The 19,397-nt window shown below is 44.5% G+C and overlaps 1 protein-coding gene across 1 annotated transcript; it reads left to right on the top strand.

The window, feature by feature from the left end:
• Nucleotides 1-1,865: 1,865 nt before the first annotated feature.
• Nucleotides 1,866-14,658, top strand: LOC139554471 (plakophilin-1-like). Its single transcript, XM_071367284.1, has 13 exons — nt 1,866-2,166; nt 4,382-4,479; nt 5,416-5,921; nt 8,658-8,799; nt 8,885-9,092; nt 10,222-10,387; nt 10,772-10,889; nt 11,153-11,332; nt 11,537-11,707; nt 11,906-12,059; nt 12,363-12,549; nt 12,745-12,829; nt 13,629-14,658. Exons 1-13 carry the CDS (start codon nt 1,974-1,976, stop codon nt 13,701-13,703), a joined length of 2,283 nt encoding a protein of 760 aa, XP_071223385.1. The 5' UTR covers nt 1,866-1,973; the 3' UTR covers nt 13,704-14,658.
• The last annotated feature ends 4,739 nt before the right edge of the window (nt 14,659-19,397 follow it).

Genomic DNA, 19,397 nt, shown 5'->3' with positions numbered 1-19,397 from the left:
TGCTTAGCTCTATTTCGTTTATTTTTATCCTAAAAAACTCCCTAGTCCATGCCGATGACAAGCATACCCATAATATGATGCAGCCACCACCATGCTTGAAAATATGGATTGGGGTTTTCAGTAATGTTGTGTGTAGGATTTTCCCCAAACCTAACGCTTTGTACTCAGCACATAAAGTACATTTCTTTGCCACATTTTTTGCAGTTTTACTTTAGTGCCTTATTGCAAACAGGATGCATGTTTTGGAATATTTTTATTCTGTACAAGCTTCCTTCTTGTCAATCATAATTTAGGTTAGTATTGTGGAGTAACTACAATGTGGTTGATCCATCCTCAGTTTTCTCCTTTCACAGCCATGAACTCCGTAACTGTTTTAAAGTCATCATTGGCCTCATGGTGAAATCCCTAAGCAGTTTCCTTCCTCTCCGACAACTGAGTTAGGAAGGATGACTGTATCTTTGTAGTGACTGGGTGTATTCATACACCATTAAAGTGTAATAAATAACTTCACCATGCTCAAAGGGATATTCAATGCCTTCTTTTTATTTGTACCCATCTACCAATAGGTGCCCTTCTTTGTGAGGCATTGGAAAACATCCCTGGTCTTTGTGGTTGAATCTGTGTTTGAAATTGACTGCTTGACTGAGGGACCTTACAGATAATTGTATGTGTCGGGTACAGAGATGAGGTAGTCATTCCAAAATCATATTAAACACTATTATTGCGCACAGAGTGAGTCCATGTAACTTATTATGTGACTTGTTATGCACATTTTTACTCCTGAACTTATTTAGGCTTGTCATAACAAAAGGGTTGAATACTTATTGACTCAAGACATTTCAGCTTTAAATGTTTTATTAATTTGTAAACATTTCTAAAATCATAATTCCACGTTGACTATATGGGGTATTGTGTATAGGCCAGTGACACATAATCAAAATGTTATCCATTTTAAATTCAGGCTGCGACACAACAAAATGGGGAAAAAGTCAAGGGATGTGAATACTTTTGAAGGCACTGTATGTCTTTCGGAGGGGTTGGGTTAAAAGCGGAAGTTACACTTCAGTTGGACCTTGTATGCAATTCATCAATACAGGGATTTTAATATCAACATTTTATTATTGTATTGTTATAGGCCTACAACTGTAGGGTCATTCAAGCTCTCAGTGTTTTTTTTCAACATTTGAAACAGTGCTGTAGGGTAAAATATAAAAATAATATTTGCACACAAGAAAATACAAAACAATAGGCCTATGATCTTCAGAGGTCAACATTTTACTTCAGTGGGCTAAATCAAGTTCACACAGAGTGAGTCTTGGTAGTCTTAAACCAATCTATTTTGAAACAAAAATATATTCCACACACACATGGTTATGGGCTTAAAAAATAAGACATCTGTAGAATGTCAAATGTAGAGTTGAAATGTATTTTGAGTTTGCATCCCAATATTACACTTTATATACATCACAGAAGACTGAAATATTACAAAACCGTTTGACTCGCAGCTTTTTAGAAATGTTTATTAATTATGAAATTCTTAAAAATATGAATACAATTACACCCATGAGGCCACTGGGTCAAAAAGGGCTACAAAAAAGAGCATGTGCCGGGGAGGATTCAGCAGCTCCCTCAGTGGTTACATGACATGAGCTCAGCTGGAATGTCTGAGGAGAAGTAGGCTACCTGTCAGAGCACGCTATGATGGGGTTGAGTCATTTATATTTTATAGTCTTCTACAGAATCACTGGACAGTAGCTGCACAGGAAGACCAATCATTACTAGTAATATGAACATTCATATCAGACACAGACAACTGTGTATATTATTTATAATGGGCGTGGTTCATTGTTGAGGGCAGGGCAAAGTGCGCATTTCATATATTAGATTGCCTGTACAAACGCCACCTGTACGGAGCAAGGTACAGTAGGCTACGAACCATAACACTTTGGATTTACAACTGGAAACAGACCTTCATGATGACAATGGACCCGTTGAAATCGGCCATGTCCATTGGGAATGTGGAGGAGACATCTCTTGCTTTGCCGTCCGATAACAAACTTCGGTCCAAACAGCAGCGTGTCTTGGATCAGGTGCAAACCATTAAGAGGGGCAAGTCGAAGTACAGTAAAAATGGATCTTTATCGTCGCCAACGAAATCGCCAACGAGTAAGCATCATTATTAGAATAAAAACGTATTACGTTATTTGTATGCTATTTTATTTGACCTAAAGCCTAATCAGGTTATGGTTTAATATGTTTTGACTTACCCCCATTAGATTTGCATTGTTGTTAATGATTTATTCATGAGTAAATTAATAACCCCCATACATTAGATATCATTAACTCCACTGTTGTTAACTCTGTTAAGTAAACAAAGTGCAACATGTGGCATTTTAATATAGTAAACATAGGCTAAAGGACAGTCTATAATCTCATAATTATGTTTAGGCCTATTGATGCCCAAAATATTAATTTGTTTGTCACCACTCAGTCCTGTTCTAAATGTTCAAAAGGAAATGTAATCAATTGCCATAACGAGACAATAATCATTAGACAACTAGGATTTATCAGTTGGTTATCCACAACTCTGGTAAAAAAAAAATGTAGGTAATAAGAAGTTTACATTGGAAATCTTAGTCAATTGTATTTCTCATATGTATTAAGTAGCCTACATTGGAAATGAGAAATACAATTCACTAAGATTACCAATGTAGGCTACTTAATACATATGAGAAATACAATTGACTAAGATATGTATTAAGTAGCCTACATTGGAAATCTTACTCAATTGTATTTCTCATATGTAATAAGTGGCCTACATTGAATAAAAAAGTACTCACCAGAGCTCTCACAATAAAACAACATTAAAGAAGGCAGGTTCAGTACAAATATGTATAAACATAAAACAAATAACCAATTATATGACTGAACTATTATAGCTAAATAATTTTATATGACATTTTAGCCTTGTAGCAGACACTTATCCAGAGCGACAATACATATTTCGCTACAATGCATAGTTCCCTTTTCATTATCTAAAAGCTGCATAAAACACTGTGGATTGCATGACAATGACGTTAGGAGTACAATACCAATCAATTGATCTTGTCAAAACAGCAAATAGGTAGAATACTTAGTTGTCAGGCTCATATGGAACATATTCGACTATTTATTTTGCCCGTCCAAAGCAAAACATATTTGATGTTTAAAAATGAGTCTATTGACGCATCCGGGCATTAATCTAAGTAACATACAAAAAAATCCCCATCAAAATTGGTCAATTTAAACTAGAGATATCTGTTTTTTTGCATTGGCTATGTCGGATTTCTGTCACATCCCGAAAATCGGTGTTCTCGCGAAAATGTCTCGAGCATGAGAACGGTTTGGCCTATGAAATATGACACTAGTGTAACGGGACTCATACAACCCATACAAATGAAACAAAAATATTTCCCGAGCTTTCTTATATCTCCTAGATATAGGACAGACACTTCAAAACCTTATTCCTTATGATGCATTATTTTGACTCTCTGTTTTGCTAATTATTGATGTCCTATTTACTGCGTTTCTATGATATATAGAAGTAAAGGCCAAATTAAATATTTTATTTAAAAAAATATACAGTACCAGTCAAAAGTTTAGACACACCTACTCATTCAAGGGTTTTTCTTTATTTTACTATTTTCTACATTGTAGAATAATAGTGAAGACATCATCAAAACTATGAAATAACACACATGGAATCATGTAGTAACCCAAAAAAGTGTTAAACAAATCAAAATATATTTTAGATTTTAGATTCTTCAAAGTAACCACCCTTTGCCTTGATGACAGCAGCCTAAGGCACTGCATCTCAGTGCAAGAGGCGTCACTGCAGTCCCTGGTTCGAATCCAGGGACTGGAACATCCCTTCCGGCCGTGATTGGAAGTCCCATAGGGCGGCACACAATTGGCCCAGTGTAGTCTGGGTTTGGCCGGGGTAGGCCGTCATTGTACATAAGAATTTGTTCTTAACTGACTTGCCTAGTAAAATTAGGGTTACATAAAAAAAAAAAAAAAATACTGTATATATACCTAAATGTGTCCTAAAATTCAAAATCAAATACCTAAATTATCCGTGACCATCTTAAAACAATTCCATTTGTTAGCCTAGTAGAACCCACCCCTGAACGGCGGGTTAACAGTTCACACAGACAATTTAAGATTTCACATGCATTACCATGAATCATTACGGCTTGGAGACTTGCTTCTTGGCGTCTATTCAATCACGTAAAAAATATAATTAATTTACAGTGTTACACCCAATATTTTACAGTGATAACTTATATTTACACAGCTTTTAATAAGAGTCATTTACGATCTCTCATGTTTCTTTCCACAGGTCCTATGTACATCAGCGTATTCACTGACTCCATTAAGTCACCTACCAGTCCCAATGGAATTGTCTTCTCGAATGGTACAAATGGCTTCTCTAGAACGGTATGAAGCTTTTCATTTTCATTTTCACATCACATACATACGAAGATAAAATATATTGCCCCATGTTTTTGATAACTGTGCTAGGTTTATCAGTTGTATTTAGCAGTATACCGTTTGGAGACTATAGTGAGCATCAGTGTTCATCTCATAAAATGATTTCCTAATGAGTGATGGCTTTTAATATGAAAGCAATGCCATGGTGATGGGGTAGTCTGTCTGAGACTAATCTCGGGAACCCAGAACTATATCCACTGTGACCAGCTACTAGATTTATGTGAACATTCTGTCATGAGAGTAGTCAGGTAGAAGCAGGTGTTGCAGATGACTGACTAACCACAGGACTGGGAGTCAACATGTGAGTTTCTGCCCAGTCACCAGAAGAATGGGGAATATTGTTCTTTCCAAGCAGCTCTCCCTCCAGCACAACTCCAGAGAGAGGCATCCTCTCATAGTGGCATCTGACTCATTGTTGTAACACACACCTCTGTCTTAATCATGTACTTTCACATAGATGAGGCATTATGAGTACTCTGAACTGAAATCTGGTCCGAGCCAAGTTTCCAACCAGCTTTGGAGTTTCTGTTTTCCCACTGCCCCTCTGCCAATTAGACAAAGCAATAGTTATCAATAACAATAGATTGACCTTGTGTATATTATGATTTTCGAATGAAGTTGTAAGTGCTACATTTACATTGTAGTCATTTAGCAGACACTCTTACCCATAGCAATTAGGGTTAAGTGCCTTGCTCAAGGGCACATCAATGGATGTTTTTATTTTTCACCTCTAGGAGGTGGATTCAAACCAGTGACCTTTCGGTTACTGGTCCAACGCTCTTAACAGCTACGCTACTTGCTGCCAGGTGCTGGTGAAAGTGTTGCAATATTCCTGATTCCAAAGTGTCTGCTAGCATTTACTAAAATGACTTTATTCTGCAGCTCAGCCATGAGCAGAGCACCAAGCGAATGGTACTGTCCTCCAAGGGATCTACTGTTCAGAGAAACATGAGCAGCTCCAGCCAATGGGAGAGACGATTCCCTCTCAGTCCCCCTGTAGCCAGGGGTCAGCGCAACAGCAGCCGCAGTGTGCCTGATATGGACCCCTTCCCCTTCCCCACCACTACACAGCGCCCTGCCCAGGCCCCGGCTTCAGCCCTGCAGCAGTTGCAGTCCTCGGTCCCCGCCCGGCAGCTCCAATCCAACAGATCCAGCTTTTTCCTTACTGAGAGGGGCAACAGCCAGTTCATCTCCAACGGCAACGCCCCCTCTCAGGTCATTGTCAATGGCAACGATGTGCAGAAAAAGCACAGCCAGTTGATTGCCACCCGTCAGACGAAAAGCAGCGGCCAGATTACCAGCAGCGAAACTCGTATTGAGAGGGCACCATCGAACCCCTCCATGGCCGAGCCCAAGATATCAGTGGGCAAGAGCAAGATTGACGCAGGGTGAGTGCAATGAGTGAATGTGAGATATTGTGTAAATGCTGCTTTGGGGTTTGATGATGAGTTGATTTTCAAATGTTTCTGAACAGCTGTTGATACACTATACAGTGCAATCAGAAAGTATTCAGACCCCTTGACTTTTTCCACATTTTGTTACGTTACAGCCTTATTCTAAAATGCATTAAATCGTTATTTCCCCCTTATCAATCTACAAACAAGACCCCATAATGACAAAGCAATAACAGGTTTTGTTGATGCACCTTTGGCAGCGATTACAACCTTGAGTCTTCTTGGGTATGACGCTACAAGCTTGGCACACCTGTATTTGGGGAGTATTTGGGGAGTTTCTCCCATTCTTCCCTGCAGATCCTTTCAAGCTTTGTCCGGTTGGATGGGGAGCGTCGCTGCACAGATATTTTCAGGTCTCTCCAGTCATGTTCGATCGGGTTCAAGTCCAGGCTTTGGCTGGACCACTCAAGGATATTCAGAGACTTGTACCGAAGCCACTCATGCGTTGTCTTGGCTGTGTGCTTAGGGTCCTTGTCCTGTTGGAAGGTGAATCTTCGTCCCAGTCTGAGATCTTGAGTGCTCTGGAGCAGGTTTTCATCACAGATCTCTCTATACTTTGCTCCATTGATCTTTCCCTCGATCCTGTCTAGTCTCTCAGTCCCTGAAAAACATCCCTTTGGCAAGCTCCAAGTGGGCTGTCATGTGCCTTTTACTGAGGAGTGGCTTCCGTCTGGCCAGTTTACCATAAATGCCTGATTGGTGGAATGCTGCAGAGATGGGAGAACCTTCCAGAAGAGCAACCACCTCCACAGAGGAACTCTGGAGCTCTGTCAGACTGACCATCGGGTTCTTGGTTACCTCCCTGATCAAGACCCTTCTCCCCCGATTGCTCAGTTTGGACTGGCTTACAGCTTTAGGATGTGTCTTGGTGGTTGCAAACTTCTTCCATTTAAGAATGATGGAGGCCAATGTGTTCTTGGGGACCTTCAATGCTACAGAACTGTTTTGTTACCCTTCCCCAGGTCTGTGCCTCGACACAATCCTGTCTCGGAGCTCTATGGACAATTTCTTCAACCTCACGGCTTGTTTTTTGCTCTGACATGCACTGTCAACTATGGGACCTTATATAGACGGGTGTGTGCCTTTCCAAATCATGTCCAATCAATTGAATTTACCACAGGTGGAATCCAATCAAGTTGTAGAAAAATCTCAAGGATGATCAATGGAAACAGGATGCACCTGAGCTCAATTTCAAGTTTCATAGCAAAGGGTACGAAGAGTTATGTAAATAAAATATATATATATTTTTTTTATACATTTAAAAAAAAACTAAAAACCTCTTTTCGCTTTTTCATTATGGGGTATTCTGTGTAGATTGGTGAGGAAAACAATTTATTTAATACTTTTTAGGATAAGGCTGTAATGTAACAAAATGTGGAAAAAGGGAAGTGGTCTAAATACTTTCTGAATGCAGTGTATAGACAAAAGTATCTGGACACCCCTTCAAATTAGTGAATTTGGCTATTTCAGCCACACCCTTTGCTGACAGATGTATAAAATCAAGCACACAGCCATGCAATCTCCATAGACAAACATTGACAGTAGAATGAGCTCATTGACTTTCAACATTGCACCGTCATAGGATGTCACCTTTCCAACAAGTCAGTTCATCAAATGTCTGCCCTGCTAGAGCTGCCCCATTCAACTGTAAGAGCTGTTACTTTGAAGTGGAAATGTCTAGGAGCAACTACGGCTCAGTCGCGAAGTGATAGGCCACAGAAGTTCACAGAACAGGACCGCCGGTAGCTAAAGCGTGTAGCACGTAGAAATTGTCTGTCCTCAATTGCAAAACTCGCTACCAAGTTCCAAACTGCTTCTAGAAGCAACTTCAGCACAAGAACTGTCCGTCAGGAGCATCATGAAATGGGTTTCCATGGCCGAGCAGCCACACACAAACCTAAGATCCCATGTGCAATGCCAGGCTTTGGCCGGAGTAGTGTAAAGCTCACTGCCATTTGACTCTGGAGAAGTGGAAATGCATTCTGTGGAGGGGTGAATCATACTTCACCAACTGGCAGTTCAACGGATGAATCTAGGTTTGGCGGATGCCAGAAGAACGCTACCTGCCCCAATGCATAGTGTCAACGGTAAAGTTTGGTGGAGGAGCAATCATGGTCTGGGGCTGTTTTTCATGGTTCGGGAGAGGCCCGTTAGTTCCAGTGAAGGGAAATCTTAACGCTACAGCATACATTGACATTCTAGACGATTCTGTACTTCCAACTTCCAAATCCGTTCCTATTTAAGCATGACAATGCTCCAGTGCACAAAGCGAGGGTCATACAGAAATGGTTTGTCGAGATCGGTGTGGAATAACTTGACTGGCCTGCACAGAGCCCTGACCTCAATCCCATCTAACACCTTTTGGTTGAATTAGAAGGCTGACTGCGAGCCAGGCCTAATTGCCCAACGTCAGTGTCTGATCCTCATTAATGCAGGTTGCGTTCTCCTGGCATCCGCTAAACCCAGATTCGTCCGTTGGAATGGAAGCCAGTCCCCGCAGCAATGTTCTAACATCTAGTGGAAAGCCTTCCCAGAAGAGTGGAGGCTGTTATAGCAGCAAGGGGGGACCAACTCCATATTAATGCCCATGATTTTGGAATGAGATGTTCGACGAGTAGGTGTCCACATACTTATGGTCATGTAGTTTACCTATATGGGGTTTCCCAACAGGATGAATGATGATGGCCAGCTTGCTGATATTACCATGACGGAGGCGGTGCAGTACCTGTCCAGTGGAGATGTGAACTACCAGCATTATGGCGCCTCATTCATCCAACACTCTACCTACTCAGAGGACAAGGCCAAGCAGGAGGTAAGGACACAGCCGTGGGTGTCCAGGACCCGGACTAAACAACACTGTCCTGTTAGGACGTTTAACAGCTTTACTTGTCTCTCAGGTGTTGCGGCTCAAAGGGATCCCTCCTCTGGTGAACCTGCTGAAGAGTCCCAGTCCCCAGGTCCAACAGACAGCCTCGGCCGCCCTGCGGAACCTTGCCTTTAAAGATGCGGGCAACAAGGAGGAGGTCCAGCGCTGTGGGGGCATCACTGAGGCCCTAGCCCTGCTCCGAGACACAGACTCTACCGAGACACAGAAACAACTCACAGGTACAGACGACTGTTCTCTTTCTATACTCAACACTTCTCTGTCTAGTGACATCATAGACAGTTGACAGTTGGCAGACATGTGCACCAGTGTGTGAATGCAAGCGGTTATGAAACACGCTTGTGTTGCTTTCTGATGCCAAAATGTGCATATTTAAATTGAAGGGGCAATCTGCATTTTCTGCATCCATTTTTGGACATCTAAATTAATGATATACCTTTGATTCATGAAGAATATAACTTACAAATGCGTCATGAGCTTAGTTCAACTGTCGTACCCTATCATACCCAACAATGCATGCTTGTTTTACTCCAGTGTTTGTAAACAAAGTAAAACAAGCACCATATAGCCTCAAAACATGGTTAAAACAGTCCTTGTATCCATAGCTCTATTATGTCTATTATTTTGGTCATATTTTCCCAGCCCATCCCTCTGCTTTTTACCAAAACAGGGGCGGGGAGAACGCTTTGTTATTGTTTCAACTGCTAATTTCTGCTTTAAGTACATTCATGCCACAAAGCACAGGGAAACACTCACTAAACCATGTCACCTTAATCCTAATCAGTTCTTGCTGTCAGTCACACAAATGATCTATGGTGTGCTGTTGTACCAGTGAAACTTGATATGTGAGATGTCTCACAATAGGCTGTTCTAGAGGATAGAGCATCCTGCTCTCACTATTGTTCTGTCTTCCTGAAGCCGTGCTCTATAAATTGGCTCGAATGCTATCAAATATTTACCCTGGTTCTTGACTAGCAACAGTACGTAGCTACAGTGTCTATGCTGTACAGTGACAATGACAGAGATGTAGTAGATTGAAGCACTGAAACACCTCATATTGCCTGTCAACCCTGGTCCTGGAGACTCACAGGGATTGCCTGTTTTTGTTCTCTCTCCTAGTTATGCATTGGAAAGCACATGCCATGCCCTGTCATGACAGTTTGATCAATGTGCACTGTGTGGCTAACTAGTATTGCTTTTGTTGAATTTTTGTGTTTGAGTTGAGCTGGCAAAGATCCATGATCATGTCACAGTAGTAGCATTAGAGGTAATCAGTTATTTGAACAACTGCTGTTTCTACTGCCACTGAACTCTGGTTCAGAGGTTCTGAACTTTGTCCTGTCTCTCCAGGTCTCCTTTGGAACCTGTCGTCTGCAGACAGTCTGAAGCCAGAGCTTGTGCGTAGCGCTCTGCCTGTTCTGACTGAGACTGTGGTAGTACCTTACACAGGAGGAGTAGATGAGACCAACAAGAACCTGGACCCAGAGGTCTTCTACCATGCTACAGCATGTCTACGGTGAGACACATCGATCAATACTGTAGACCAGGGGTGCACACTGCACAGATCTACTGTATACTAGCAGTTAGCCTAGAGGTTACAAAGACAAACTTATGAACTGGCAATGGGAGGAGGATCTACTATCTACTGCTGTTGCGCCTTTGATCAAGGTACTTATCCAAAATTGCTCCAGGGGCACTGCACTGACTGAACCAGTAGCCTACTCTAGACTGCTCCCAGCCGACAACTTGTCGGTGCTGTCTCAGAGGATTGGGTGAATGGCACAAATGGATGATAAAGTACGGATTTGTTCTAATCTGTCATGTCCTCCACTATCAGACTACACAACGCTGACCTGCCTTTACGTGATGCATGACAAGACTAGTTGAACTTTTCCAACAGAAATCTGAGCTGTGCGACGCAAAGCAACAGGCAGGCCATGCGTAACTGTCGAGGCCTCATCGACTCTCTGGGCAGTTACGTCCAGGATTGTGTAGCTGCAGAGAGGCCAGATGACAAGGTGGGCGTGCAACATTAAATATCTTAAAATAACGTTGAAATAAGTGATGATGCATTTATGGAATGCCATTCTTCAGAATTCCAAATAATATAAGTTCTACCTGCATGTGAAAATATCATGGGATACATTTCTCCATTGCTTACGTTTTCTTGATACCTACTTTTTAACTTGGCGTTTGAAGAATAATACTATGGACATGTGTATGGTAGGTACAGATTAATGCAAACTAACCAAACCTGAAATTTTTCCTCTGTTTGTGCCAGTCTGTGGAGAACTGTGTCTGTGTCCTGCACAACCTGAGCTTCCAGCTGGAGAGTGAGGCCCCGGCCCTGTTCAGCCGGATCACTGCCCTGGCCGGGACCATCAGCCGGGCCAACGCCTCCGCTGAGACCGGCCCCATCGGTTGTTTCAGCCAACAGAGCAGCAAGATCCAGGAGCAGGAGGTGAGACAGGCATATAGGTTTAATGACATCAAGGGAGAAAGGAGAGAGATGGGTGGAAACTGTACATAGATACACAATGACATCATCGTGTACTGCACAGTATTGAATGTTTTAAAACACACAAATGTTGTGTACATCAACTTTCAACATAGATCTGAACACCCCAAAACATCTGCTGATTGATAATAACTTTCACTCCTGTAGAGTCACTTTGACTACCCTGTGATGGAGGAGCAGCACCCTAAAGGAGCGGGCTGGCTCTTCCACTCCAAGACCATGCAGAGTTACCTGTCTCTGCTGAGGTCCAGCCAGAGAGAAGACACCCTGGAGGCCAGCTGTGGAGCCCTGCAGAACCTCACCGCTAACCAAGGCATTGTACGAACGACACAGCATTTTTACTCTTTATTTCATTATTTATTTTCACCCAAAAATTATTTTAAATGTACCAAATGTATAGAGAAAAACATGCACCAAATGTGTGTAGAAAAACAACGATTAAAATCATGGTCCTCCCAAATGTTTTTAGAATCCCTTCATAGACCCGTTATAAGACCCTCATCTGTGTGTTCACAGGTTTCTAGAGTGATGAGCCAGAACATTGTCCAGAAGCTGAACGGCTTGCCTGAAATCTCTCGCCTGCTGCAATCTCCCAACCCCAGCCTACAGAAGACTGCTGTGGCTTTGGTGTCAAACCTAGCCAAGAACCAACGCCTTCAGAGCATCATGGGTGAGCATGGACACCAATCTTAACCATGTTCATAGTGAAATGGATGGAACCTAGAATGTTAGGCTATCTTGTTTCAATAATGGTTTAGTTTGCATTGAGAGCAATCATCCAGCAGGGTCAGGTTAGCTATACAATTTTGCCACTTTTATTTTCAGAGAGGATTAAACAAGAAAAGAAAACATTTCATTTATACCTGACCTGAGTTTGTGTTAGTTTTAACATTTTGTTCTTGTTGTCAAGTTAGCAACACTTCATAGAGTGTGTTTGCGGGAAGTGAATGACCTAATGGGATGTGTCTTGAAGCCCGACAGACGTTCCCAGACCTAGTTGGCATCCTCAGCTCATGGACCAAGGAAGGGACAGAGTCTGACGACACCCTGGCCATGGCGTGCCAAACCAGCCACACTCTTCTGATGAAGGAGCCTGAGCTGGGGAAGCGCCTGCTGAGCAACAACCTGGTCAACTCACTCAACGACCTGAGCAAGAACAGGTAAGGCCTGCTCATTATATTTTATAACAAAAAAGTACAAGATCTGCTCTATGTAAAGAAAACATTTGCAAAATCTAACAATTGTGGACAGCCTCTTTGGGGACTTTCCAAAGAATTCAGGTAACAGAGCTTTGACTTTGAGGGGAATGGTTCAGAGTACTCCAGCCTTACAGGGATGGTTCTTTCTCTTGGTAGGCTTTTCCCAAAGGCAAGCAAAGCTGCAGGTGTGCTCCTCTACAGCCTCTGGTCAGAGAAGGACATACAGAGTTTCCTAAAAAAGGTAAGCCAATATTTCAAACAAATTCTGTCATAGTAATATGGGATATCCCTGTTGCAGATATTTACCTTTTTTTTTCAAGAGCTATTGCATTTTATCTATCAGTTTATGCTTCAATGCATTTGAAAAATGACAGCGAAGACAACGTTATTAGGTTGCAGAGTATTTGCAATGGAGGCAATAACTCTTGTAGGAAAGGAGGATCTGAATAGGCTCAGTCAGGACAAAGACAGGTATCTTTATGATCACTCTTCACCCCTTCCTTCCCCAGAGGAGGATGACTCAGTGTGGCTGGCTGATGTTGTCTCTACTTGCTGTTTCTATAGCTGTAGAGATCCCTGGTATCTGTCTGCATTAGGCGAGGTGTGCCATTTGTTTCCTCAGTAGTAGGAACCTAGTCCACACCCCGATCAGGCATTTGTTTACAACAGTGGAGAATGAATGGAGGGATTATGTTCTGTCTGGTGGGCGAATACAGTGTATGGTACACCTGAACAATGGTATGTACACAGGAGCTGTAGAGCTGCTGCAATGGTACAGCCAAGGAATCTAAGGATACAGGTTCACACCACAGTGTTAGACTCTTATCTGTTCACGCAGGACACCTTATCCCTTGTATTTTAATGCTTACCTGATACTGAACATAGTTTTGCCTAGATCTCTTACCTCAGTTGCTTGACATTTCAGTTTCACTTAGTGAGAAACCTGCTGTGAGCTAGAAACTGTTACCATGACATTATTTAGGAAAACAATCAGTATCAAGGGGGGGATTCTAATGTCTATTTAACAATTTGTCCTACAGCAAGGGATGAATAAGGGTTCCTTTGTGAATGACATCACCAGCGTGGCTCACAGGTCTGTGCAGGTCGTTGAGTAACAAGAAGACAGCTGGCATGGATCTCACATCACCTCCTCCCAATGTACTTATGGACTATACACCTACTACAGTACATGTCAGACTGTGTCCAGTTTATATGGTTACTAAATGTTTACTTTAGATATCAAAACACATTCAAGTTAGTCAGATTGTCCATCTGTTATGTTAAATTGTGTTATCCATCTTACGTCCGTATAAAGGTTTGTAATCTTGTATTTCTGGGGGGTTTCTGGGCTCTTTTGTTTTTACTAGAAATCATTTGTTTTTCTTTTGCACTGTAAACATGTAGATTTTGTTTTGGTAATGGCTAGTTACTGGGATTGCTTGAATAGGCCCCCTTAGCTTGCATGACAATTATGGTTGATTACCCAAAAGCTACTGAAAGCTAATGATCAGATGTTGTAACTAATTTCATTAGATTTATTAAGCTAAAATAGTCCACTAAGTAACAGTTGCCACAGCATACACAAAGCACATCACAAAACAAAAATATTGTGATTGTCACTAATGTTTAACCTACTATGTTCTTCTGTATAGTACAGCCATACTGTAAGCATTTTTGATACATGTATTCTTTTGTCCGTGCCTGTACGGTTTAGATCTCCCAATATACAGTATATTGTTATTTTTTCAATTTTTTTCCATAAAATACTGTACCATTTTTTTATTTTTTTATTTTGGAAATCTGTTCCAAAGTATTCCCATGAATAATAGAGAGACATACAGTATTTGATTGTATACAAACATAAGCAAGGTATGAAATTATTCCGTTTTTATTTGATCTGTTTGGGCTTCTTGCGGTCAATTGTCTGTCTACGGCTGAATTGAGTTTTTTTGTTTTAGTCACCTCTGTGTATTTGAATTCAGATGATGTATTGTATGTATCGCCAAAGATACTTGCCATTATTCTGTTTGTATAATCTCATTGAGTAATGGATAAAGAATATTTTCAAAACATTTGTTCATGAGAACTCTTTATGCTTGTTAGTTTTTCTGTGCTGTTTTCTAAGATGATACCAGTAAGTAGCCTTGCATGAGTCTTGGCTCATAGGAGCAGGAGCCTATGATCTCCTATTTCTGTAGTGTGATGCAGCCTGATGTACAAGTACACCGCCTGGACATGCACTAGTATATCACAGGGACTTCTGATGTTACCAGTGCCAATGCCAGTACTGTGTGAATGCATGCTTTACTTAACACAACTCTAACAACCATTGGCAGAGGTAGCAAATCAGTAAATGGGAAATGCAACTCTGTGAGGCCTAAAGACAAATGATGTTTGAAATATGAGGACGGTTAAGCTACACCTGAATAACAGCCAGTGGTGCAGCAGCAGACACACCCTGTGCCCGGGTCTACTCCCATTACCTCACTGGGATTTGTTTTGCTTACACTGCCTGTCTTGTCTCCTATTGTGGTTGGTCTGGGCATAGGACGCAAACTGTTCTGTGGGCACAATACCAGCTTATGTCTTTCCCCCAGTTTTTACTCTACCTTACTGATTCATGGTTCTGGGATTAGCAAGAGGTATTAGTACAGTAACAACAGACAATGGTGTGCAATAAAAAATTGAAAAAGTCAGCCAAGCAAAAACCCGCTAAAAATGAATTGAGAAGAATGCTATAATTGCTCAGTGGGAAATGAATATCCAACTGGTCAGCGACAACTGTTTGGAGTTTATGACAGCAACTATGTGAGCTAATTACAGTATTATAGACACTATGTCCTGGGATTTCCTATGATCTTCAATGCAGAAGAACCCATTATCTTATAACGACTCTTATGTTGTTTGTGAGCGTCATAGAGATTACATCTGCGTGTTCGTGAGAGTCTCAGCTTTTCATAGATAGTTTGTTGGGTAAAGCATTCGGTCTCTACTGACGCTTTTGTCAAATGACCCGGCCCGGGCCCCTTCGGGATCCACCCATGTCTCACAAACACCGCTCTACCTCAGCCACCATTAATCACACAGACTAATAATTGGTAGCTATGGATGCAGAAGAAATTGAATTATCTGTTAACACACATGGTTTAAAAGGGTTTTGAAGCACTAAATCATGCCGGTGTGATTTTGGGACTCAAGTAATAACCACAGGAGGACTCCGGCCATGGAGCTGGGTTGGACGCTGTGCCTGGACTGGGCACCGGCGCAAAGAAGGACTCCGGCCATGGAGCTGGGTTGGATGCTGTGCCTGGACTGGGCACTGGCACAAAGGAGGACTCCGGCCATGGAGCTGGGTTGGACGCTGTGCCTGGACTGGGCACCGGCGCAAAGAAGGACTCCAGCCATGGAGCTGGGTTGGGCGCTGTGCCTGGACTGGGCACCGGCACAGAGGAAGGCTCCTGCCCTGGAACTGTACTGGACGCCTTGCCTGGAAGCTCTGGACCATTGATCGTCGCTGGAGGTTCCGGACCGTGGACCGTTGCTGGAGGTTCCGCACTGTGGACCGTCGCAGGAGGTTCCGGACTGTTGACCGTCGCAGGAGGTTCCGGACTGTGGATCGTCGCAGGAGGTTCCGGACTGGGGACCGTCGCCGGAAGCTCTGGACTGGGGACCGTCGCCAGAAGCTCTGGACTGGGGACCGTCGCCGGAAGCTCTGGACTATGAATGCGCACTGGAGACCTAGAGCGTAGAGCCGGTACAGGGGGCACCGGACTGGTGACACGCACTTCAGGACGAGTGCGGGGAGCAGGCACAGGACGTACCGGACTGGGGAGGCGCACCGGAGGCCTGGTGTGTGGAGCTGGCACAGGTGGTACCGGACTGGTGACACACACTTCAGGGCAAGTGCGAGGAGGAGGCACAGGACGTACCGGACTGGGTAGGCGCACTGGAGGCCAGATGCGTGGGGCCGGCCCAGGTTTCACCGGACTGATGACACGCTCCTCCAAACGCCTGCGTTGCAGCATACTCCTAGCCAACTCCATTCTCCGGTATCCCTCCTCACACTGTTCCATCGACTCCCAGGCGGGCTCTAGTACTCTCCTTGGGTCGACCGACCACCTCTCTATCTCCTCCCAGATGTTCTCTGGCTCTTCCCTCTGCTCAGCCACCAGCTCCATGTGCCCCCCCCCCCCAAAAAAAATATTGGTGTTTCTGTGGCCGCGGTCCCCGGCGTCGTCGCCGTCCTTCTTGCGTCCTCTGCGACTCCTGCCAAGGAAGGGTCTCCTGTCCTTCCATGATTTATTCCCAGGTCCAATTTATTTTTACCATAGTTGCACGCTGCTTGGTCCTTGTTTGGTGGGATATTCTGTCACGGTTGTCGTAAGAACGGGACCAAGGCGCAGCGGATGTTGAGTTCCACATATTTATTTCAAAGTGGAACTTAAAGCAAAAAACAATAAATCCATAAACGAACAACGAAACGTGACTACGTGGTGCACATCCACAAACACAAAACAATATCCCACAAACACAGGTGGGAAAAATAGCTACTTAAATATGATCCCCAATTAGAGACAACGATTACCAGCTGCCTCTAATTGGGAATCATACAAAACACAAACATAGAAGAATTAAACTAGAACACAACATAGAAATATTACACAACGTGACAACCATGGCATTAATTCTCATTAAAGTAGATACACTTCTCCTTTGTGGCTGTCACGTTCCTGACCTGTTTTCTGTTTAGTTTTGTGTGTTAGTTGGTCAGGACGTGAGTTTGGGTGGGCATTCTATGTTATCTGTTTCTATGTTGGTTTAGGGTTGCCTGGTATGGCTCTCAATTGGAGGCAGGTGTTTGGCGTTCCTCTAATTGAGAGTCATATTTAGGTAGGCTGTTCACAGTGTTTGTTTGTGGGTGGTTGTCTCCTGTGTCTGTGTCGATGTTTGCACCATACGGGACTGTTTACGGTTTGTTCATTTCATGTAGTCTGTTCCTGTTCATTTCGTTCTTCACGTTGTATGTAAGTTCGTTGTTCAGGTCTGTCTACTTTCGTTTTGTTATTTTGTATCATTTTCAAGTATAGTTCGTTTTCGTGTTTGTTCGTTTTGTTTATTTAAAATAAAATTCATGTCATTTCAACGCGCTGCACCTTGGTTCAATCCCTGCTCCTCCTCTTCGGATGAAGAGGAGGAGGACCGCCGTTACAGAACCACCCACCAATCCAGAGCCAAGCAGCGGTGTAAACGGAGTAAGGGACAGCGCAAGACGGAGGAATGGACTTGGGACGATGTATTGGACGGTAAAGGTTGCTACACATGGGAGGAGATCCTGGCTGGAAGGGATCGCCTCCCATGGGAACAGGTGGAGGCACTGAGGAGAACAGAGGCAACCGGAGAAGGGAACCGGCGTTATGAGGGGACGCGTCTTGCACGGAAGCCCGAAAAGCCCGTGAGTAACTCCCAAAAATTTATTGGGGGGGGGCTAAGGGGTTGTGGGCCTAGGGCAGGTAGGAGACCTGCGCCCACTTCCCAGGCTAACCGTGGAGAGCGGGAGTACGGGCAGACACCGTGTTACGCAGTAGAGCGCACGGTGTCTCCTGTACGTGTGCATAGCCCGGTGCGGGTTATTCCACCTCCCCGCACTGGTAGGGCTAGATTGGGCATTGAGCCAGGTGTCATGAGGCCGGCTCAACGCGTCTGGTCTCCAGTGCGTCTCCTCGGGCCGGCATACATGGCACCTGCCTTACGCATGGTTTCCCCGGTTCGCCTACATAGCCCGGTGCGGGTTATTCCACCTCCCCGCACTGGGCGGGCGACCGGGAGCATTCAACCAGGTAAGGTTGGGCAGGCTCAATGCTCAAGAGAGCCAGTACGCCTGCACGGTCCGGTATTTCCGGCGCCACCTCCCCGCCCCAGCCTAGTACCTACAGTGCCTATACTACGCACTAGGCTACCAGTGCGTTTCCAGAGCCCTGTTCCTCCTCCACGCACTCTCCCTATAGTGCGTGTATCCAGTTCGGTGCCTCCAGTTCCGGCCCCACGCACTAAGCCACCTGTGCGTCTCCTAAGTCCTGTACACACTGTCACTTCTCCCCGTACTAGTCCTGAGGTGCGTGCCCTCAGCCCGGTGCCACCAGTGCCGGTACCACGCACCAGGTATAGAGTACGCTTTGAGAGTCCAGTGTGCCCTGTCCCTGCTCCCCGCATTAGTAGGAAGGTGCTTATCCTTAGCCCGGTGCCTCCAGTTCCGGCACCACGCACCAGGTCTACAGTGCGCCGTATCCGGCCAGAGCCATCCGTCTCCCCAGCGCCATCTGAGCCATCCGTCTCCCCAGCGCCATCTGAGCCATCCGTCTCCCCAGCGCCGTCTGAGCCATCCGTCTCCCCAGCGCCGTCTGAGCCATCCGTCTCCCCAGCGCCGTCTGAGCCATCCGTCTCCCCAGCGCCGTCTGAGCCATCCGTCTGCCATGAGCCTGCAAAGCCGCCCGTCTGCCATGAGCCTGCTAAGCCGCCCGTCTGCCATGAGCCTACAGAGCCGTCTGCCAGACAGGAGCCGCTAGAGCCGCACGCCAGACAGGAGCCGCTAGAGCCGCACGCCAGACAGGAGCCGCTAGAGCCGCCCGCCAGACAGGATCTGCCAGAGCCGCCAACCAGAGAGGATCTGCCAGAGCCGCCAACCAGAGAGGATCTGCCAGAGCCGCCAACCAGAGAGGATCTGCCAGAGCCGCCAACCAGACAGGATCTGCCAGAGCCGCCAACCAGACAGGATCTGCCAGAGCCGTCAGCGAGCCATGAGCAGCCAGAGC

This window comes from Salvelinus alpinus, chromosome 2, assembly GCF_045679555.1.
Source record: "Salvelinus alpinus chromosome 2, SLU_Salpinus.1, whole genome shotgun sequence".
In the NCBI taxonomy this organism is placed as follows: domain Eukaryota; kingdom Metazoa; phylum Chordata; class Actinopteri; order Salmoniformes; family Salmonidae; genus Salvelinus; species Salvelinus alpinus.
This window is presented reverse-complemented; position numbering and strand designations above follow the sequence as displayed.